The sequence below is a fragment of the Styela clava genome, chromosome 15 (assembly GCF_964204865.1).
Source record: "Styela clava chromosome 15, kaStyClav1.hap1.2, whole genome shotgun sequence".
NCBI classification, from domain to species: domain Eukaryota; kingdom Metazoa; phylum Chordata; class Ascidiacea; order Stolidobranchia; family Styelidae; genus Styela; species Styela clava.
In genome coordinates, this window is record NC_135264.1 from 11,312,211 (window position 1) to 11,335,793 (window position 23,583).

At 35.0% G+C, this 23,583-nt stretch overlaps 2 protein-coding genes across 3 annotated transcripts; both read right to left on the bottom strand.

Annotated features, from left to right (window-relative positions):
• Nucleotides 1-10,982: 10,982 nt before the first annotated feature.
• Nucleotides 10,983-14,392, bottom strand: LOC120333827 (isoaspartyl peptidase/L-asparaginase-like). 2 transcript variants are annotated; one of them, XM_078120554.1, is made up of 7 exons: nt 14,177-14,392; nt 14,026-14,108; nt 13,600-13,742; nt 13,000-13,163; nt 12,793-12,941; nt 12,645-12,721; nt 10,983-11,596 (listed from the first exon to the last, which is right to left on the bottom strand). In XM_078120554.1, the coding sequence occupies exons 1-7, from the start codon at nt 14,287-14,289 to the stop codon at nt 11,357-11,359; spliced, it is 969 nt and encodes a 322-aa protein (XP_077976680.1). In that variant the 5' UTR covers nt 14,290-14,392; the 3' UTR covers nt 10,983-11,356. The 2 variants fall into 2 exon arrangements, with proteins under 2 accessions (XP_077976680.1, XP_039257144.2); XM_039401210.2 differs by having other exon boundaries at nt 10,986-11,595; nt 12,641-12,721.
• A 3,026-nt stretch (nt 14,393-17,418) lies between these two features.
• LOC120333814 (voltage-gated purine nucleotide uniporter SLC17A9-like) lies at nt 17,419-22,864 on the bottom strand. The gene is made up of 11 exons (XM_039401195.2): nt 22,335-22,864; nt 21,751-21,948; nt 21,258-21,406; nt 20,621-20,720; nt 20,009-20,139; nt 19,838-19,919; nt 19,505-19,601; nt 19,298-19,420; nt 18,827-18,942; nt 18,410-18,465; nt 17,419-18,047 (listed from the first exon to the last, which is right to left on the bottom strand). Exons 1-11 carry the CDS (start codon nt 22,448-22,450, stop codon nt 17,878-17,880), a joined length of 1,338 nt encoding a protein of 445 aa, XP_039257129.2. The 5' UTR covers nt 22,451-22,864; the 3' UTR covers nt 17,419-17,877.
• Between the last annotated feature and the right edge of the window lie 719 nt (nt 22,865-23,583).

Genomic DNA, 23,583 nt, shown 5'->3' on the forward strand with positions numbered 1-23,583 from the left:
GTTCCCGACTCGCTGTACGCAAGCATAACATAATTTGGGTTTTTATTTCACTGACGCTTGACATAAGAACCGCATGAGATTTGATTTTAAAAACAGCAAAAACACAACACACCCCAACCGACATCAAATATTACATTGTGTCAACTTTTATTGAATTTAATTTGGGCAAAGTTCGCCACAAAATACATAAAACACGTAGACAGCCTTTTGCAGTCGAAATTTCATTTTTTAAACTTTTAAAAACGGCGCCGTAAAGTCTTAGTTTCTTAGAAATAAAAACATTGACAAAGTGATAACAATGAACGATATAACAATATTTAGATACGAGTGTTGTATATATAACAATATCGCGGTATAGATTTTAAATGGTGAAACATAAATATGGGTAAAATAGGCTTCGGCCCCAGATTTCGGGGGCGAAAAGGGTTATTGTTTATTTATATTCGTCAGATACAAAAGAAAGTCTTTGATGACAGATAAATGTTGGCTCCAATATGGCGACTGATCGGCGGCGCCGACAAATCGTTTACAAATGATAACAAAACTGTTGTTTTTTCTATCCATTGTTACGAATTCGGAACTTTGGTGAAAGTGATAACACTCGGACACGCAAGTGCCATAGAAAAACTTTCCATATGGACACGATTTATGTATGGCCGCGTTTATTTAAGAGACAAAACATCACTTGGCATTGATAGGAAAGTCGTTAGCAAGAGGAAGCAAGATTGTCGTCGCCACCTCACAGGTACAACCATGCGTGAAGTTTGGTTATCAAATAAACTGAATTGAATCAAATTTTACGGATGTGCAAATAATGACAATCGTTCTGATCAGCCTTTTCGTTATTTTAACATTTTGAATATAAATATTTGATAGAATTTGAAAAATATGGTATTTGAATCTTAAAGGTGAATTTTATGGAATGTGTATGTTGCAAAACGGCTGAGGTTGAAAAAAATAACAAGAGTTCAAGAATACGTAAATTTCGAATTGTTGTATAACAATGACCTAGCAAATGTATAGAGCAATGAGTTACTTTCAAATTTATATACGAATCGTATATCTATATTTTTTTTCTTTCTTTTTTATTCGTAGATCGTATATTAATATTTTTTCCACATAGGAGCTTAAAATGTTGTTAATTAATATATAGCCAGACCCTTTATGAATGTAATTCTCGAAGAAAGACAACTAATAACAAGTAAGATAATGTGCTAGGAGTTTTATGTATTTTTAGAACATTTTTCAAATTTTACATAGCAAATCTTCATTCTTTGCATATCGCTCGGGGAAAAAGTTACAGTAAATATAAATGACAGCTGATGACAGTTTGTTCGCTATCAAACGGAAATATTTGTAGAAACATATATCATTTATGGCTCTTTTGCAACTCCACCCAATACGATCGCGTCGAAGAGTTATTTTCAGACAACTCAATTCCATCTTAATGCACGCACATTACACAAAAAATGATAGTACCAAGCAAGTTTGCCAATGAAAGTATTTTGAAGAACAATAGTAGTGCAACACCGGTAGGAGACGATCTAAATATACATAATATCAAAATATGATCTTGTGAATTGCAACGTAGGATCATTTGACTTCAATATCTAAAATTGACGTGAAGTAATCGTTCAAAAGCCCTTGAAAAATATAAGTACACCAATAAATCTCAACAGTGCTTTGGTCTGTTACAGATAATGTACCTAATATTCATTATATACATCACAAGTAGATTATAATGAGGGCATGGAACGTAAAACAAGGCGTCGTGGGACCTGACTTAGGCATATTTCCCGTGTCATATCAGAAAAATAATCTGTCCCTTTGAGGGGCCAAGAAGGTGAATTCAGGCGACGTAACTCTTGTGAAAGATAAAGCAACAATCATGTTATCTTTGTAGGCGATATCAATGAATGCGTGTTATTTTTATACTCTAAGTAAGATTTTCTCACGTTATGACGTCCTTTATGTTCTCGCGACAATTTGCGTATGAAAAATTGGCAAAAGACATTAGATTTTAATATCATTAATATTTGGAATGTAAAAATGTATAGCTGTAAAATGCATATACATTTTACAAGGTTTATCTAAGGGACTCTTGAGAATTCGCTGCATCAACACGGCCACGCAAAAGGACGTACACTAGGAAGCGACCTATTGAACCTACGATCCCGGGATTTATGTAAGGCAGTTCGGAGAAATATTGCTCTACCACGGAGTAAAAACTATCATTGCCGTATTATAACAACCAATCTTTGGATTTTGTCGGACAGAAATAGTCTTAATACATCGACTGTTGAAGTGGTCTGGGTCCTGGAGCCAGGGAAAATATACATCCGGCTCGATTCCAAACCATTTACCAAACTACCCTAGATATGAATTCTGTTTGACAAATGGCAAATCTTCGCTGGGAATACTTTAACAACATAAAGCTTTTTTAGTTTCCGTCGGAAATGTGGACTTTTGAGTACTTTCGGTAAATGTCTAAAATTTCAACTCCGAAGCATTATAATTTTCGCCTTTGAATTCCTCCTAATCGTGGGTTCTATAAAAACATAATAAATTCAGCCTTTGACTTGTCAGAATAGAAGACGCAGAAGTGTGCAATTTTCTTGATATCTGCTGTCATCTAGGGGTTGACTATAAAAGTTCAATCAAGGATAGTCTTTCAGGCGTTGTTTATACGTTAGATTGCCATCCTGTCGAAATTGAACTATTCATATAGCCGAAGAACATTTTTTAAGTACTTTTAATATTATATAGAAACATCATATAGAATAACGACAGGCGAACCTATGCCTATGTTACATCCTCAGTTCCCATTAAAATACCGCGTCTTGAACCTGGATCCTTTAGGAATATAATTCTTTGATATGTTTTCTCGCCTTTCCATGAAAGGAATTGGGATAATTATTCAAAAATTCATTGCGTTACTGAAAATAGTAGCAGAATTTTGCTTATCTGGGAACGACTTGTACACGGTTCTTCAACATAGTAATATACTTCTTCATAAAAAGAAAATAGAAAAAAAAAATTAGAAGAGAACAGAAGGCAAGTTCGGAAGTTCTTTTATTAATACAAGGGAGCGATGATTCAATAAAAGGACACGAAAGTTAAAGGCCGTATAAGATTGTTCCCATGAATTGAAATAAGACAGCAACATTTGGGGTGACATAACAGGTCCCACGGGAATTAGGTGAAATTTGAAAAAATAATTTTAGCGTTTCAGAGAAAGAAATCCATCTTTGAGTGCTGATTTTCACAGTAACAGCAATTTAGCAAAATGACCCATATGTACACTTGGTACTAATAATGATCGACTAATCGTTGAAGAGCCTATGGCTCATCACCAATATATCCCTACCCAAAATATGATTTCATTTCGACTCTGCATCTCGGCGGAAGTGAAGAGAAATATGATCTTTACTATAACATTGTGCAGCCCCGCATCGCCCTCCAGCGACGAGATGCTTCCACGTTAACTAATGACGTAACCCGTAAGCTGAGCGTGGAAGATGGAGCATTTAAAAATCGTATCTCAAGCGACATATGGCAAACATAAATATAGCATCGAGACGGGACGGGTAGCTTTTGTCGATTACCATATAAAATGGGTCAGGAATAAGAAAATACTACGCTTGACATCTGTTTGGAATTCGGGAATGAGATGCGAATAAAAATACCGCTTGAAGACCAACCGCTGTCCGCGACTACTAAATAACTCATTTTCCCAGGTCCGACAATTACCCGATACCTTATCTCGATTGCAGAAAAGAGGTTAATTTCTAAAAAAAAATACACCACTGAAACGCTTATATTTATGAAGACATTTCAAAATTAATTTTTGAAAATATGAATACTAAAAATTTTAGAGCTGAATAGTTTGGCTGGGGTTTCGATTCCAAATTTCTGGTAGTTGGACGTTGGAACCAAAATTGGAATGAACACAAAATTTTTGTATCAACATTTTATTATCGAAAACCCAGAGTTCTTTTCGACACGAAGTCGGAACACAGATTGCCGAATCAAATCGAGCTTCGAAAATGCAATCCTTAAACCTGGCGGTCAGTTGTTGAAGATACGGCGAAGAAAAGGCGGTTGTGGTTAACGGTGATTTTTTGCGCGTAAATCGCGCCTCGAGATACAAATGTCTGATGCCTAAATAATCAAATTTTAATGCACGGGCTACATTAATCACATTGAAGCATAAGTTGAGGTTAACATAAATCTCTGATTAACATATATTTTAATTGTATTCGTTTACGAGTGGGTCAGTGGGAAGTGTTTACTGAACGAGTACATTGTTGATTTTTGATGTACAGTTTATTATCACATTGTTGTGACAGCCAATAATATATTAGATTCCGCCGAACGAACGAGTCATCCAATCTACTCAAATTGATATGCAAAAGAAGCAAGTATTACGTTACTGTTCCATTGTCTTATGAAAACAAAATATATCAGAGAATAAAACCGCCGTCGAATAAATCTATTAAGAAATTTTAACCCTGCGCGACGTAACCTGTAATTATTTGAATACTTTGGGCAACCTGCATTCAAGAAATAATAGACTTATATTTTGTGGATAATAGTTAATGTAATGATAGGGACCCTACAACCAATATATCCTGTAAATTCCGTTAACAAATCCTATACCAAAATATTGACTAAATCGTGGTGATGCAAAATACAATGGGATAAGAAATAGCAGGGTGGGATATATAATTTAATGTTATTGTTATTACGCGTTTCCTCCTATTCTGAAAAATATAATTATTGGCGAATAGCTTAAATTGACGATTATTTTATAGCATTCAAATCATTTCCGACAAAATTTATCTAATTGTTAATGAACTTCCGTAAGGAATAGCTCAAAGGTCAATACTATATAAACACAACGGGAAAAAATGAAAAACATGTTTTTGTTACAAAAATAGATCTTAAAACTATTCATAAATGCTTGCTAAACATGACAAGCAATATACATATTGAACATACGCCATGTTTAATGTTCTAAACACATTCAACTTCAAGGTCAATTATCACGAATATTTAAAATAAATATGTTGAAAGTGTTATTTACTTATTTAAAAATTATGTTTTGTTTGTAGAAATTGACCGATATTTATTACGGGATAAACGGAATATTTGGTGATTTGAAATCGTTGGCTGCACGATTAGATAGTATCGTGCAGAAATGGCTTGACATACAATTTAATCGTTGATGAAATCGTTGTCTGTACGATTTCATATCAGAAATTTCATTTGTGCTTCAATCTTATTTGCAAAAATTAGTGATTCGAGATTTAAAGCGTTTGCTAAATAGTTTACACCGACTACAGGTTGCTCGCCTAAGAGAAAATACAATTTTTTATTATAATGGGGAGGTTTTGCATTACAAGGTAATACCTACGTGCCATAATCGCCGCATTTGGCCTAAATACAAAACGGCGAATGGCACAAAACTTGCACATGATACAGTGTGTTTGGTGGATTGTTAACGTTACGCCGACAATGTCGAATGAAAATTTCGCAACTTCGATCTAATAGGCGTTCGAAAATCTGATTGAGAAAAGTAAATTAAAAAAAAAACATTGAAATTTCTGTAATGTGGTTGATTCTAGTATCGTGTAATACTAGTTTCCCGTTTTCTCTTTGTTTTAGCGTTGAAGTGCAAAAGTACTGCCAAGAAGAAGAATGGCCCCACAGAATAAAACTGTTAAAATGTGTTGCAAGACTTTTCAGCCATTACTGTACGCTAATATCTAATCAATAACCTTACAATGTAAGAGGTATTTTGCAACTGACTAAATACAAAAAATAAAACTGCAATTAAATCAAAATTACAGCAATTATCGACTGACGCAGACTGGAGTCAGGAATAAAAATATGAACTGGGATGCGAGTACTCTGACTCAATCTCTTTCTCTCAGATCTTTATGGAACGGTCAGCGAGTTCACCTAATTTCGAGAGAAAATGAAAAAGCCTAAATCAAACTCCACGGGTTCGCATGTAAGGTTACCTAAACTCGCTTAGGTTTTGTAATATATACTTATACTCGTCGCTCGTTTAAAGTTCAGACGAACTCTTCATTGGAAATCGCTTAAACTCTAACTGACAGGCCTAAAGGTTAAGCGTAGCAAATGATTTAACTCAGTTCAGCTTGCCAGTGCAGCGGAAGAATTTCACAAGTTTAGAATGAGTTGAAAAGATATAAAAAGGCAGCAGAGAACTAAAACTAGATGAATTTAGTTGTTCCAGTTCAGATTAGGTCTTTACATAGCATTTTGCAAGAGGGTGCAATAAAAATATGCAAAATGGCGGGTTGTATAAATGAGATATAGTGAATATTTTTGAATATGAAATCTCGGGTGATATTAATCTGAACCATATCACCGTTAACAATATAATATTATTAGTAAACATGCACAACTTGTAAGAAACATACAATATTATTTAGCTAAACTATGAACGGGCTGAAGTATATTGTTTTTTACAGATTGTGTATGTTTCACTGTGAATAGGTGGAAAGCACTCGCTATTATGACAATAAAATTTACTAATCAATATTTCGCCAAACGAATATCTTTTACATTGGAGGAAATCCCAAGTTTGACAAAGCATATTCAAGAAATAATGTGCGTTTATCATTACAGGCCATGCATAAATAAATTGTTCCAACGAGAATATTTCATTTCTGAATAATGTTCTACAATAATATAGGTTGAATTGGATTTGTTTATTCGCATGATATCGAACAAACGAGGGAACTTAAATATGGCAAATTCAACAACTTGAATGGCCTGTACTTCATGAATTCGAATCGATTTTTCACTAAGTCATTCAAATATAATAGGGATGTCAAATTCAGGTACTTCAATAAACATCAAAAGCGATAACTTGTTTCCGTTCACACTTTGGGGTTATCCTATGTTGAGAGCTATTAAATATTTTCAAAATGGCATATGAATGCTAATGATGATCATCTTTATCTCCGATGATGAAATTTTTTAACAGTTTTAGAACAATTCATAACTAGTGTGACCGCGTTCGGTAATGGAATAAAACTCAATGTAACGTATTTATATCGAAGAGAACAATAACAATAACCAAAGAAAAATGGAGTCATAATGTACAATAAAGGGAAGGATATTAAATTATGTGGATGATGAAACTCTACAATAGACAATGGACATGTGTTAAAATTATACAGTGAAACATCGAAGATAAAAATTGTTACACACGACAAAGGGTTTTAATTCTCCTATTTTTGGTCGGCGGAGGAATAGTATGATAGGAGAAAACGTTAAACAACTATACCCTAATAATCACTATACATAGTTATGCTAATGAAGTTTCATGATACACGACTGTAAAATTTTTGTCGAAAATCATCTGTTCCTCGGGCGGATAATGTGAAAGACTATACATTCAATGAAGAAGATAATAAACTCATATTTTTGCATCAATCGCACTCTTCATCTGAGAATAAATAAATTTCTGACGGTTTTATCAATAGATGCCCCATGGACCTAGTGGAAATGTCAATGTTGAAAAGCAAAATATGTTTGTTAAAGACGTTTGGTATTAGCATTTAAAATTCTATCGAATACAATTCCGACACAAAATTACCGCCAACGTTAATATGACTCCATGAAACAATACAACAGCATTCGTGATAATTTCCTATAAATAGGCTTCCGTTGGTGTCTTATGCGCCCGCACTAAAGATTGTAATATAATTAAAAAACAGATATTTAGTACGACAATGCGACTTGTGAACATCACCAAGCCCTAGTAAGAACAAATGGTTGGCGTAGTTTGTTCAATCGTTTTTCGGGAGACAAATTGATTTTAGCTTGGCTTCCTTGCTTACTTCACTATTAGCATAACGTTTCATATCTATTTCGACCAATAGAATGTTATTGAGTTTTATGTATGCCGGGCACAATGCTTGAAATCAATTCGTCGCACATGGACAAGGTTCGATAATAGCTTCGGTATCCTGAATCGACATTAATTGATGATGTGTATTTTAGAATCGTTTTTAAAATCGATCATCAAATAAAAATATCTCGAGTCTGTTTATGCAAATCATTTATATTTTATTTGTATTTGAAAACGCTTCAATTATGAACAAGTTTGTATGCTTGATTTAAGCTCCATTGGTATTCTTAATAGTGTACAAATGAAAAATATTCGAAAGTATTCAAAATTCAATTTAATATTGTACAAATGTTAATATTTAGAAGAAAAATTTGCATTGAACATGTGTCCGGATGAGTGTCATACATGTTTTTAACACAAAATGCAATTAAATAGTATGAGTTAAAAAAAACGTTGCTGATTGAGGCGATTTTTATATTTTGAACATAAAATGTTTCAATATGATTAATTTGAGCATCCACGAGTTTTCACCCAAATCATCCTAAACCTGGTGCTATCTCATTCACACCACTACTCCCCTCACTGGCCAACGTAACTCAAACATCTTACAGGTAAGTCGTAGAATAAGTAATAAATCGTAATACCGTACTATATCGCTCGATACAACGAAAGTAATGTAGATGAACTATTGAATGGGACAGAATTTATCTGTTGGTGAGTAAATCGTATTGTCGTAAACATGTACGATTTTAGGCGAGACATTCTGGTAGGCGAGACAGGGCTGGGTATCAATGCCGAATTTATGACTAATGTAAATAAGAACGATCGAATACCCAGATGGGGTTTTTGCTGTAGCCGGGTAACATCTGCGGGGTTTCGTGCGGGGCACTATTTAATTCCTTTGAACGAAATAAAATGCTGGGTATCGCAGTGTAGCTGTTAATATCGGGAAATAAGATAATCATATATCGGGCTTCTAATTATTATAGATACATCTTTTTGTCCGAATATCCTGTTACTAGGAAATGTCGACTGCTAGATGAAACGCGATATTTTCTCCCGGAGATGTCATATTTATTACAGGCTATAATGAATGGCAATTTGCAGTATAAGAAGCTCGCCATAATGGGGCGAATTTTGATGTACAGCTCCAGTTATCTTCAGACCATGCTTGACAGGGGGCAACTACCAGAGGGCCGACAAACACTGATAAATACCATTCAAACATTTGTTCTCCTAACATTCATTCGATGAATACCAAGATAACTGTAAAATAATACTCACAATGGCCTAACAGGAAGTAACCAGCACAGCATATAAATCTAGGAGTTTCGCGCCAGTCCGCGTTTATACCATAAGAACCTACTTTACATTGTGAAATTTAAATCTGTAAAGAGACAAATGACGCGGATCGGCACGACTAGCATTCGCACATCTATATAATATGATACCGCAACAAATATTTCATACAAAATATTACGTTGATGACGCAATAATTCGACCATGGTATACTTCATAACTTCACTACCATCGCCCCGTTTCGAAAATTATCATTATGGCCAAAAGGGCTGATTGAAATATATTGTGAATATAACGACAATCCGCCGAATCAATTATATCAAACAACGATAAAAAGAACATTAATATATCAGTTTGTGAAAATTTATATAAAGACCACTTACATTGAACCATTCACGAGCGTACATTGCTAATGCGAAGCACGTTTGAAATATCCACCACGTCCATGCATCTGTAAAATTCCCACCAGTTAGTTTAACTATAACCTTCATGTGTTTCGCCTTATCTACTTCCCTGTCTTTGAAATGGATATGGAAGTCATACCCAATCTTTCAACTAACACATAATACTCGTAGTTACTTTAAAACTTGTCAACGGTGCCCTATAGACAAGTCAGCAAACAGCACGTGTATTTAATATACCAATACACTGCATGCAACTATCAAAATTTCACTTCACCTTGCATCTGTTGTTAATTAACTACTTACCTAAATATTGTACTTGTCACTAACTTATAGTACCACGCGCTGCTTATGCTCGCAAACAAAATACGGAACGATCGACGTATCTGACTCGATAAATATTCGGAGTACTCTCTACCCCTTTTTCGTCCGTGTATAGATTCTGAGTTAAAAAAGTGGCAACCACCTGCTTAGCTATCGCAATGTCAACATTACGTTCTCACTACCATGGTTTATCTCACTAAAACATCGGGCGTCTGGCACCCGATTGTACCCTCAGTCAAACAAAAAGTGGCAGTCGGTGGGTGACTACGTCGTAATTACACGCTTAAATAGGCATATATTACCCAGTGAAAAAGCTGCGATATATTTTAGCCTCGTAATCAAGCTGTCGGAAGGTAACCAGTGGTCGCCTGCCCTGAAGGCCTCTCGAAATAGCCAAATTATTCATATAAAGTATAAACGAACAAAGACGACATCACTCGACATAACACGGAACTTGAAAAGCGCGCGGTGCCATGAGCACGTGACGTAACGATTCGCTCGAGTAATCTGCTACGTTTGTTGTCGTCGGATATGCAGACTACAAAATGGAATATTTTCTCAATACCTCGAGTAAAATTACGTGACAGCGTTTCCTTGTAAGAATATCGTAAGATTTATCGTATTTATGAATGATACGTTGATATTGCCAATTTCAGATAAGTGTTATGTTAGGAAGCCTAAACTGGAAAGTGCATACTTTCATTCTTTGCGTGGTCTCTTTCAAACAGTTCGCAATCGCCTCTTTTGCAGACGGCTATTGGCGTCATTAAAAAATTGTACTTCAGCATATAACAAAACATGACTGTCATTTCTGCAAAATTTCTAAACACGCACTGTCGGTAATTATTGAAACAGTTACGTGCATGAATGAAAATATTTTCTCTATGAGGTAATTGACCACGTCTGTGTATTCCGCATATTTTTATAATGGCAATTTCTTCGAAATAAGAGGCCTTCGTGGCTGGAACGTTACCATGGATGGCATGAGAATTTGGTTCCAGACTTATGCTACATCGCCATCTTGCCCCACAAGTAAATGTCTTATCAGCCTTCCTTCTCCAAACAAAAAATAAATTGCATTCGTTTGCATGAAAGTATAAAGTACAGTATATTCAACATGGTCGCTGGCGATAAAACACGAAGAACCAGGTACCGCTCATTTAGGTACTATGGCACAATAGTTAATCTTTCTGTTTATCAAAAATGATAACATATAAAAAGAATTAACCAGCGCACAATTTATACACACTTTCACGAGTGCTATTAATGCATAAGTACCGTGTGTGTCAACAAAATGATGAACTGGCAGTTTAATGATTGACAATGCTGATAAATTAAAGGCTATGCTACGAAAAAATACCGACAATCGCATGCAAACTAAGGTTACACATGAGTAGGATTCTAGTAATTAAAAACTATTAAAGATGGAATGAATTCATCATCATGATTCAAATTGTTCCACTCGGAGTTCATTCGGAAGTATTCCATAAGCAATTCTGTTTTGACCATTGTTTTCTGTTAACTCTAATTTCCCCCCAATTACAGCCCATGACATTTTAATAGTCGTGAAGCCTATTCCGACTCGTCCCTTTTTATCCAATGCAATGGCTCCTCCATGTCCTTCTGTTCGATCTTTCATAAATTTTAACGCCTTATTCACGCTTTCTTGAGGACTGCAACCTTAAAACATGAATGATCACATAACAATTATTGATTATTCCAATTAGCAATCGATTGCTTAGGGCAAGTATGCAAGTTTTAGGAATTTGATATAACCAATGAGTATGATATCGTCACGCTAATAACCGAATTGCATAAGTCATTTTTAGCAGTTTTGAAAAAAACGTAAAAAACTTCCTAATGATATTGCTATGCCATTGAGAGTCAATAATTTGCCATAGATCAATTTTTTGATGGTAGCCGGATTTAAGTTAATTTGTATGACGCAGTCATGTGACGTCATAATGGTACACTGTAACTTAGGCAGAAATGTGTCTATGACTAGGGGACATACGCAATTTTGCAACTTGACTATATGTACCAGTCCTGAAAACCAAACAATCCAAAAACAAATTTAATTCTTAGAATTTACGATGTCTAATCCCCAAAATAGCTAATCTGTTTCAATTACATTATTTTTTATGTTTAAAAATATATATTTCATCAATATAACACGCTCTGCACAACCGCCGAAATAAGACTAAAGTTAAATATAAAGAATAAAACAGCAATGTACTCTTATATAAAAGTCAACCAAGGTGAATTGGACTCAAACAGTGAATATCACAAGTGCACGCCTTCCTATACTGTAGTATAAATTGAAATTTATAAGCGCTAAGCTAGAATCTGAGATGCAAAAACTCGAAAATCCTTCGCAGAGGTTATTTTGCCTTTGTGACGTCACAATAGTCATGCGTTAACAATGATAAATCATTATGACGAAACAATTGAACAAATTTGCATATCATACAAAATCTCTATTTTTATGAGTTTAGGAATTCTTAAAATAAAATCTGAGTTATCAGACAGGTGCGCAGCATTACATAAATACCTATTTTATGAAAAACTCAAAACTAGTTTTAAATCAGTCTAACTAATTTTTTTTTAAATATACAATAAACGTGAGCACAAATTTTATGCAAAATTTGCTTCGTAGGCTACTCGTGAGACTGATATTCTGCAGGTGTTTAACTGAGGAGTTCAATTACCAAATATACTAGCATACCTTGTTCCGAATGTAAACTTGCTAGTCGCGCTAACGACACTTTGATGATAGATTCTCCGTGACCGGTTGAAGAAACGGCGACTTGAATAAAAATATAAAATTGAGTGATTGAGTATTACGTGTGGACGTAAATGATACTACGTTTAACTTACGAGAGTTATTGTCTGCGAATCCACCGGAACCGGGAATACCAGAATCTGAAACTCGTCCTGGCATTTGACCTGTAATTCCACCAGTAGATGTCGCACATGCAACGTTTCCATCCAAGTCCAAGGCCACTGCTCCAACGGTGTCGTGATCCCTAATAACAAGCTTAGAATTTACAAACGTACTTTCCGACAATTCTCATAACCATTTACCTTTTTGAATTGAAGAGAGTATCGACGCAATTCCTGTATTTCATGAAAGTGTCAAATTCTTTCTGCGCCGAATCAGTGACAAAGTATTCTAGAGGCATTTCTGGTACATTGTGTTCTTTTGCCAGTGATAAGCTGTTTTCCCCGTCTAGCATACAGTGCTCGGTCTTAAAATATGGAATTTGAAAATAGTATAAACTAATGAAAATAACTGTTGCAGAATATTGGATTTTAACAAACAAATTTGGGTACTTCCGAGGTATGTGAACCAAGATGGCGGACATCGGAACGTAGTATGTGTACCAGGTAGGGGTCAGGCCATAATTCTATTCAAATTTTCCATATTTTAGTTCTATTACAAGTTCGGGCGCTCCAGAAGTATGTGCAACAATATGGCGCATTACCTGATAACCCTAACCTAGTACACATACTATGTTCAGGTTGTGCACCATCTTAGTTCACATACTTCGAGAGTACCCAAATTTGTTTGCCAAAAGATATGATATGGCTCATTATAGTCAATTAGCGGAATGAATGAAATTAACAGAATTGTATCGTGACAACGGACTGGTGCTACCCCATTTTTGATCAATTCTATTTTACCTTCTCCATAACAAGCCTCGCGACTTGTACCGGATTTTTCACGCGTTGTACTCCAAGCACACCACCACATTTCATTGTGTCGCCTTTCATTACCATAGCGTGCATTTCAATATCTTTGTTAGTCGTTAACAGCGAACCCTTTCCTGAAATACAAAAGACATATTTGTTAAATTAACGTTAACAATATACCTATTCGCATACGTCAACTCGCACGCAGTCTTTTCAGTGACGCAATACAAAATATGAAATGAAGTGTAGTAGGTCTACACAGTACATACTATTCCGGACTTCCGGGTTCTTAGTTTGCTATATATAGTCAAATCGAACCTATTAAAGCGAAAGTTTGCTTGTTTATCAAAGGCCACGACACATTGTACAGTCTAAAATAAAAGCTCTTTAGAAATATAAATAGTGTGGTTGAGTTACCTGCATCGTAAAGTGGATTATCTTCTAGGGCGCTCACAACTGCTACAACCGCATCTATGCAACTTCCCCCTTGTAACAGAATTCTATAAAATAACACATTGTAGTATTGTAAATTTTTGACAACAAGCATACTATTTAGAAAACAACAGACCTGTAGCCGATCTTGGCCGCATTCTTTACACATTGCAGTGTTTCTTCAGAGGTGGCGTCTGGCACTGCCCAAGCCCCGCCATGCGCCACCATTACAGGTAGTTTGTTTGCCATTTACTTTGCTATAAGGTGCTTACAATAATGCAAAAATTGCAGCCCACTTCTACCTTGATAAGTACCTTATCATAACAAGCGAATGCCTGCGACCGTCACTTTATTGAGCTGTACATGTATATGAGACGAGACATCAAAATATGGGCGTGACAGGTATCGACGAATAGAATAATGAAATCACATTGTATTTTTTCAAGCGGAACAATGAATGTGGAACCACTGAAGAGTTATGTGGCTGTGCGTAGGTCCCGATTCAAACGCTTCCTCAGCTTGGTCAATTATCTCCATATCAAATAAATTTAATAACTACTAGCAGCTTATATTTACCAAATGTAAAAGTAAACTTTAATGACCGTTCGCGTTAATTTTGTCACTACGTTGCATGCAATTTCTTATCAGCAGACGTTTTAAAAATCAATAAGCAACGGAATTAGTAAGTATGATTTTTGCATAAGTATAAGTAAGGTTTTGTTTTTCTATCAATTCCAAAAAAAACATCGTGTTTTAAAACAAGGGCTTGTTTTGAATCAAAATTTTTTTTGTATTTTTTATTGAAATACTCCTTGCATCGCCGCGAAACTACGCCAAAACGTTGCAAACGTTGTAAAAAATTTTATTTTGACTTTTACCACTATTGCGTACATTTATCGCCACTTTATATCTCCACCAAAAGTCATAAGATTTTACCCGTAATGTTTAGCCGAGATATCAGAGAGACGTTTTGAGTAAGAAAAATCATGAAAATTAGCTCACGAGCCTACTACAAAAGCAATTCGATCAAGTGCAACCCTTCGGCAAAACGAGTGGGTTGCGATAATGAAGAATATGCTTATATCGGCTGTAATCTACTGATATTAGCGATGAGACACCCTAACCTAGCCTATGTTAATTGTAGGAGTCCTCTGATGCAAAGACGCCACAACTAATCTGTTATGACGCCATAATATGGATTTCGAGGTCATGTATTGACATTTTTCTCATAAAATGAAGTCATTGTTACGGTTAATACTGTTCGGTTAATTTATGCTCAGCATACTTTGTTTTTTAAGGTTGAAGTGAGTTTTTCAAGGTTATACAAACTCATTTATTCGATCGCATTTCAATTTTCGCAACGTGGTTTCATCGCAGGTGGGTCGTTCACGTAATGGCTTATCAGTTTCGTTTTACTGCGCCAACCACTGAACTACAGCTTGATAAGGTGTGCATGAGCCTTTATCGATATTTGTGGCGTTTTGAAAGATTTATTGCAAATAAGAAGCGCTTGGCAAGTTTTTACATCCATTCTACTTCAACTTATTTAATACAAAAAAAAATCAAATAGTACAGCCATTTTGAACAAAACAGGCAAAAAAACTTGATGTAAAACAATTGTTTTAAAACAAGTCTCTTTGAACAAATCCCTAAGTATAAGTGCATAATTTTGAAGTTATTGCCCGTGTATTTTTATTTTATTGTGTTATTTGACTGTTTTTGGTAGACGGGCGCGTATTTTTACGTTTTAACTTTGTCTTTGAGTTATGCTCGTCCCCCAGGTCCTCTGCGTTTTGTTTGTTGTTGTTGTATACCTGAGCGACCAAAATAAAATTGATTGATTCAATTCTCTTATTATAATAGATTTATTAATTGATTTTCTATAGTCTACTTTTTTGACACATTAGGGGTGATATATCGCTGAGTGGGACGATTTTGCAACAGCAAAAGTTTTTCTCCTTATTACCAACGAATAGACCATATAAATTTGATATATATATATCTATACTAAATTAATGCATTTATTTCAGTTAGGTCTGGATCTATTAGTTCAATTTAGATTGTGTAACTTGTGCCCCGTCAACTTGATTTTTGATGAAACGTACTCTGAATAGCTAATCGTATATGTTTATATATGCATTCGTGTGGTCATGGATATTGGGGTAGCCGTTCCACATTTGTTTAGAATTCAGATCAACGGGAATTCCCCTCAAATGTCCTCTGCGTGGTGAGCGGGGGCCATTCTGAATATCCGGCGCGAATTTTAGGATGGTTATTGGACACGTAGTGGACATAACGATCGTTTCAATATTATGTTGTTGTTGTTCTTGTTGTTCTTGTTGTTGTTCTTGTTCTTTGACACGTTTTTAAAAAGTCGCTTTTCTCTTCGAATACTGGACCAATTGCTTTGAAATTTTCAGTGGTTGAAGATAAAATTTTTCTCCAGAAGGCTATTACTTTTTTTTTCGCTATGACGTCATCAAAATTATTGCCATTGGGTGGCGCTACGTGTCCATATATTTGAGCATAGCTCTCTTGTCTGAGTTGACATAGTTTGGTGTTGTCTTGCAGTGTGACAGGATATACGCCAACTGGAAAGTCAGATTTTGAATGTGACTGTTGTGCATTACACAGATCAGATCTACATTTGTTTAGAATTCAGATCAACAGGAATTCCCCTAAAATGTCTTCTGCGTGGTGAGCGGGGACCATTCGGAATATCCGGTGCGAATTTTAGGAGGGTTTTATCTGAGTTGACAGCCTTGACATAGCTTGGTGTTGTCTTGCAGTGTGACAGGGTATACCCCAACTGGAATGTCAGATTCTGAATGTGACTGTTGTGCATTACACAGATCAGAATACAAAGTTTATCTGCTTGAAACCTATTTAGTTCCAAGAGATTGTACCAACAGGATTAGAATGTACTTCGTGAAGATTCGTGCGCCGAGACTTACGACTAGCCCGAAGTTATTTCAATACAGTGTTCGACCGCGTCTTGCTTTCAATCGATTAGAATGTACTTCGTGAAGATTCGTGCGCCGAGACTTACGACTAGCCCGAAGTTATTTCAATACAGTGTTCGACCGCGTCTTGCTTTCAATCGATTTGCACCGATACAGAGTATATCTTAAGCCTGGAACATACACAGCCAATATTCCGCGATATTTTTCTGAAATCTTTTCAACAAAGAACAGGAGATTCTTATCCGCGAATTTAGTAATTGCGAGGGAAAGATGAAAAGACGGTTCTAACATTAAGGGAATCCACCTCTTGTCCAATTGCTACTGAAATCCCTAATTAACTCGATCATCGTTTCTTAACAGTTCCAACTTTGCAGACCTAAGCCCCCAGAAACAGATATATATATATACAAGAAAATTTCATTGAAGCATTTCATACGAGGTAAGCAAAGGCATGTAGCTAAAATTATGCATAGTAATGTCGCCTCAGTAAATATCGCAAAATAACATGATCTGGAGATACCAGAAGAAAAGCATACAGGGAATTTGGGTCCCGAATCACTAGTCTTAGATTCAGAGCCATTTCCCTTGCTAGCACTAGAGATGAAAAATTATAAATCATTAAACTTGGAGACAATTTCGGTCATTACCAAGTCTTAAGCACAAAGTTTAAATCAATATAGAAACCTGGCAATCCTGAGGTTGGGAGTGTGAATGAGATTTAAATTATGAAGGAAGTGCAAAATATTCGGAAATGCCTAAGGTAAAATTTTTTAACCAATCAGAATTGTATGAAATCTTCAATTTTCAAAGCTACTCAGTCAATGAGGGCTTAAAAAAGGAAACTCTGGTCAGATGGCACCTTGGTTGTGATAAATTATATGATTTTTTCACCAGTCCCACCGTAGAGAAATATACTTAAACCTATAACATTGGTCACAAAAACAGAAGTAAAAACAGTTTTCCAATTTCCAGATGCATTCAATATAAAACCTGCCATATAAACTCCCAAAAAACCAGGGATTGCACCAGCCGTATTCATAATACCTAGATAGAAATGAAAGCAGAGTGAGAACATTAATAAATAATATTGATATAAAGGAATAAATGGAAGACATCAATTTAGAACATGTTTGACAATTTACTAGAAATTACGATATTATGATACGTTTTTTTTAAAATAATTATCAGGGTAAAGTTGCGATGTACTGTTCTGAGACTGAGCATATCAAATTGAATTCAGTTATTTTAGGATTAAGAAATCCCTTTGGTTGTATCAAGCAAGAATCAATAATTGACATAAATCAAGAAAGAACTTAAAAACAAAAAAATTACAAAAAAAGATTCCAAGGGCTTGAAAAACCAAAGATTCCACATACGTTACAACAACATTAAAAAGGCATACTTACCAAAAACTGATCCTGAATAAGTGGGTGCAATATCTTGAGGATTGACAAGAATGCCACTGAAATTCAATATACACAAATAAGTTTGCATGTCTCACATTTAATTAGAACCACGTAATGGAGCCGGAGAAAAATTACAATACAATTCTCACTTAGACTCTCGACTGTAAATTATTTCGATCTCCATCTCAGCTCCCGAACTAAAACGACGTTAAAATCGAATTTTATTTACTAAAACTCTGGCGAATGAGAGCCTTCTTCAATAGGAAGTTTAGTAAACTTGATGCTTTTTGACTTTTTAAAGAAAATTTTGTCTTCTTTAGCACCATTGTATGTGTGACTCAGACAATTTGAGAATTTTAGACTTCAGGTTGAAAAATACACGTATAAAAGTATAAAAGACAAAAATTACAAACAAACCTGTTATGAAATGTTTGACAAGATACTGCAAGTCCAGCTACAATAAGTGCAGATATATAATTTTCACAAAAAGGAAGAAGCATGGCAAATAAACCACAACCAAACATGGCTATCGTCTGAAAATAAAATGTATATTATTATTGTATTTTCAAATATCAGCTGAAAACAGATCAGTTTTTTGATATTTATTTTGAAGAGGCATGATCATATGGAGGGCAGAAACATGTTCAATTCAGATTCAGGAATACTGAGAGTTTGTGGAGTCACAATCTGGGTCATATTTTTCTTGGCCCATCAGATGAGGGTGAGCCAATCTATAAATACAATCTTATTTTTATAAGACAAATATATAGCGATATTACCAAGTTGGGTAGACTTGGCAGCATTGTATGTCCAAGTAATCAATCATCTAAATCTTTATATAGTAGCAACTCTTCAGAATTCATATGGTAAACATAGGTATCTACCCACCTGTATAAATTTTCTTGCAAAAGTCACGCTGAATTTGACTTCTATTATATTTTTACTCAACCAACCACCAAAAATGCTGGTAGGCAGTGACATAAGCCAAGGAACAACATTAAAAACCCATGCCTAAAAAATAAAAATATTATGAACTCATGAAGTAAATATATGACAGTGGAAGATTTTTTCACATCAAGAAATTCAGACACCTACCTTTTGGTCAGGAAAACGTTCATGAAAATATGTAGGTAACCACATCAGTAATATAAAATAGGATGCATTCATACAAAAATGAGCACATATAGCACACCTGGAAATTAAAAATAACAGTTTTGCAATTATGGTATTCTTGTGGATAAAGCTTGCCCTGAATATGCCAATATTCAATTTCCAGAGTCCTATATTATGTAACCTATTATTGTTATGAATCAGTACAACTTTAGATCAAAAATTGCTTTTGCCAAATTAAAGGTGGAATTTTTTGCTTCATATTCTAATCCGTATTTTTTGGATAAAGAGTTAAACAGGCAATAATACAACAGTTACCATAATTGAGATTTAGAAAAAATTAGCCTCCATGGTACATCTTCTTTTGCTTCAACTGAATTTTGACGAGTAACTTTACGACCTTGAAAAAAATTTGAACCGATAATGAATAAAAGACAAGACTTTATAAGTTAATGCAATACATGTATAGAGGAATAGGTGATATTTCACCTTGTTGTGTTTTAGACAATTGCCACGAGTGTATTACCCAACCGAAAGCGCATAATCCAACAAAATAAAAGACTCCTGGCCAGCCGTGTGACTCAAGAATAACTGATCCAATGCCACCACAAAGAAGAGATCTGAAATATTTAAAAAAAACAGGATTTTGAATAATCCATCAACATTTTTCATAAACTAATTTCTCAAAGCAAAGGACATCTGCACTCACTCAAAAGCAAATGTATATGAGAGAAGTTACTTGACCATTGAGTGAGTGTCAAGACTCAAGAGCAACACAAATTATAAAGTATATAGGCCTATAACACAAATGGAAGCTCACAGTCAAACGAGTAAGACAGCTGAAAGTTTTTTTTGACAGTACATGTTCCAAAAGTGAAGAACAACAATATACATTTATAGTTATAATGTAAAATGAGCACAGTGATGTAATATCTCGTCAATGGGTGTGTAACACAACATTTCCTTAATGAGGAAATATTTTTCAGGTCAGACGCTAATTGATAGTCAAAAATATTTGATATCCGACTTGGAATTAGGTCAAGTGTATTTAATACAGTTACAGAACTGGCTCAAAAAACAAATATACTAGCAATTAACTACCCAAAATTTGATCCAGTGGAGGTCACACCCATTGCAAATGATCTATCCTTCTCACAAACGTTGCGGCTGACTAAACTTGTCATTGACGGATAATGCATACCTGCAAAACAGTAAACAGGGAAAATATAGATGAAGCTCAAGATATACAAAAATTAAAAAAATAATTTTCGATACTCCTGTAGTATGTGTACCAGGTTAGATTTGGGGCATAATTTTATTTCGATTTACCTCATTTTAGTTATGAGTTCGGGGACTATCTGTGTTAGCCAAGTGAACATACCCCTGCCCATAGGTGTCAGTCCTTTTACACGTAACTTGATGTAGAATAGGCGAACAAAATTACCTTCATATTGGTACACATACTTCGGAGCCTATCTTTACACCAACTCTATAATGAAGCATAATTATGATTGAGCCTTTTCAATAAACCAGAGTTACATTAATTAAGATAACAAACTGCACTAAAATGAGTTTGAACTCTTGTGGTTTTCCAAACTATGTCCCTGGCTGATATTCAAAAAAGACTATATTATAAAGTTAAGAAAATTTTTAAAGTGATCATATTATAAAATTTGTTGAATCTGTATTTTGAATAAATTACAATCAAAATAAAAGCCATATATTTTCTTTATCATACCTTGGAATAATCCAAGTATAACTCGAAACAATCCAAGTAACAGCAACGTAACTGTATGATCATCATATAAATAGGCAATATATGGAGTTATAAATGTCACCGTACCCCATGTAAGAGCAGCAATACATAGCATTCGATCACCACCTATACTGAAATATAGTATTCATTAGGTAAGAGAATTGATTTCATATTTACATGCTGTATTTTAAGAAGGTATGATACGAGTTTAGGAAGTGCGTTACTGCACACAATTGAAAGAAAATCACACAATCGAATATTAAACATAAATAGCTATGACTGTCAGTTAGTACAATTGGACATACATCTCACCAAAATTAAATTACAACATATAAGCAGAGAACATAAATTTCAATTATACTGAAGATAACAAATATAAATACGCTAATCACAAAGTAATTTTATGTGTAACATGAAGTCTCCTGATGAAGCCTGAATAAGAAAATACGCAGATATAGACATTCCAGTGACTCACCGATCAGCCATGTATCCACCAAATATTTGGGTCATTGCATAACCCCAAAAGAAGCATCCCATCACAGTACCGAGATGCTCTTTGTTCCAACCGAACTCTTTCGCCATTGCAGGAGCACACACTGGCATAGCAACGCGAGATGAAAATAGGATAGTTGTGCCAATAAATAATGTCGCAATCCATGTTTTCTCTTCTGATCTGTTAAGAAAGAACAAGCTGGATATCACTAGATACAGAGATATCACAGGCAAAATGAACGAAGATATTTTATATTTACAGCTAGACGACCATGAAATGCTACAACAACATGCCAAATACCCAATTGTTCAAATATATTAGAAATCACTTTGAAAGGATAAATGACCTCTTAATTTGCTCATCAAATAATACAAGTATAAGTTTTATTCAGATTCCAAGGCAAGCATAACATGGCACTGTACGGTACTGCTGTAGCAAGTAAACAATGAAAAATTGATAACCACTAATACAAGAACAGAAAAATATAATTATGGAATTGCTGTCAATCAGCAGTTAATCTGAAATCTCCGAAAATTTATTGAAAAAACAAAAGTTCGTTAACTAACTTGCTCCAATTTGATCCTTTTTGTTTTTTCACGATTCTGTCTATTCCTCCTGCATCTCGCGGAGAATGCAATCTTAATGACTTTGAATCCAAGTTTATGACATGATTTCCTACCATACCGGTAATACTGCAGTGCCGCGATGATCAATAACTATTGGTAATGACAACTTCTGATTCCGTGTTGTTATAGCTTTTTATCTATATACACAACTGCAAATTTCGGTGGCGCTTTCACCCTTCTCAGCGAACTATAAATTAGAAATATATGTTACCGAATATAGACGTGGCGTAAACAAGACACGGACGACTTTCTTCTTTATCCGGGTTAGGTTTACTTCGTAGTGGAGAAAATCAACAAATGAGCAACCAAAACTTCCATTGTATGTACGATTTTCAATACAAATATATAATACCATAATAATACATCAATCGATCAATTTTATTCCACATCTATCATTTCTTTGTTTTTGTCTATATTAAGCCAAATATGTAGAAATATGATAAAAGCATCAACGCGATTTTGCCTCCGAATGTTCTACCATTCGTGATATTATGTGACTGAATATACTGTATATGGCAACGCGATTTTGCCTCCGAATGTTCTACCATTCGTGATATTATGTGACTGAATATACTGTATATGGCAATTAGTATGTTTGAATTTCACAATCAGCATAAGAGGCGATGAAATTCCAACACCATCTGACAACAAGTGTCCAAAAGTATTCAGTGTCCAAAAAAATCACACATCAATACAGTTTGAATGTACCGGACATAGATCACAGTACACAATCACAACCAAGCTTTTTAGTCAGGCACTGCGAAGGCAAACAAACATTTTAGAAATCTTGGTTACGATATTTCCGCATAGCACATTTGACGTATGCCGCTAAGCCGTAATTAAACGTATTTATTTCACCTCCAAGCGAAAATAAAATTGCAGTAGCTACCATTTTTACAACCCTACAAGTTGTTTGAAAAAATAACAACATCGTCATTTTCATTTTTCAAACATGGAGAACAATCTGGGCTGATAGTTTATAGTAGTGGTATCGTGATGAAAGGTCGTTATTTGCCACATAATTAATTTTCGTTAGGTTCCCTCTTTTTGGATCTATCGGTCTATCTATCGGCCTATCTCAATCAGATATAATAGAATTTTTTAATTTTATTCCTATCCTACTAAATTTCATTCTCGTTCACGTCACAAGATGGTGGCAGTGAGCTAATGGCGGCTCGGTGAAAACTAT

Coding starts and splice junctions, on each gene's coding strand:
- LOC120333827 (XM_039401210.2), bottom strand. CDS start 14,289: ATGGCAAACAAACTACCTGTAATGGTGGCGCATGGCGGGGCTTGGGCA. Junction 13,743..14,025: donor TAATCCACTTTACGATGCAG/GTAACTCAACCA, acceptor TTTGTATTTCAG/GAAAGGGTTCGCTGTTAACG. Junction 13,164..13,599: donor CGAGGCTTGTTATGGAGAAG/GTAAAATAGAAT, acceptor CCATATTTTAAG/ACCGAGCACTGTATGCTAGA.
- LOC120333814 (XM_039401195.2), bottom strand. CDS start 22,450: ATGGTAGGAAATCATGTCATAAACTTGGATTCAAAGTCATTAAGATTG. Junction 20,140..20,620: donor TCCACTGGATCAAATTTTGG/GTAGTTAATTGC, acceptor TAAATATTTCAG/ATCTCTTCTTTGTGGTGGCA. Junction 19,421..19,504: donor AACGTTTTCCTGACCAAAAG/GTAGGTGTCTGA, acceptor TTTATTTTTTAG/GCATGGGTTTTTAATGTTGT.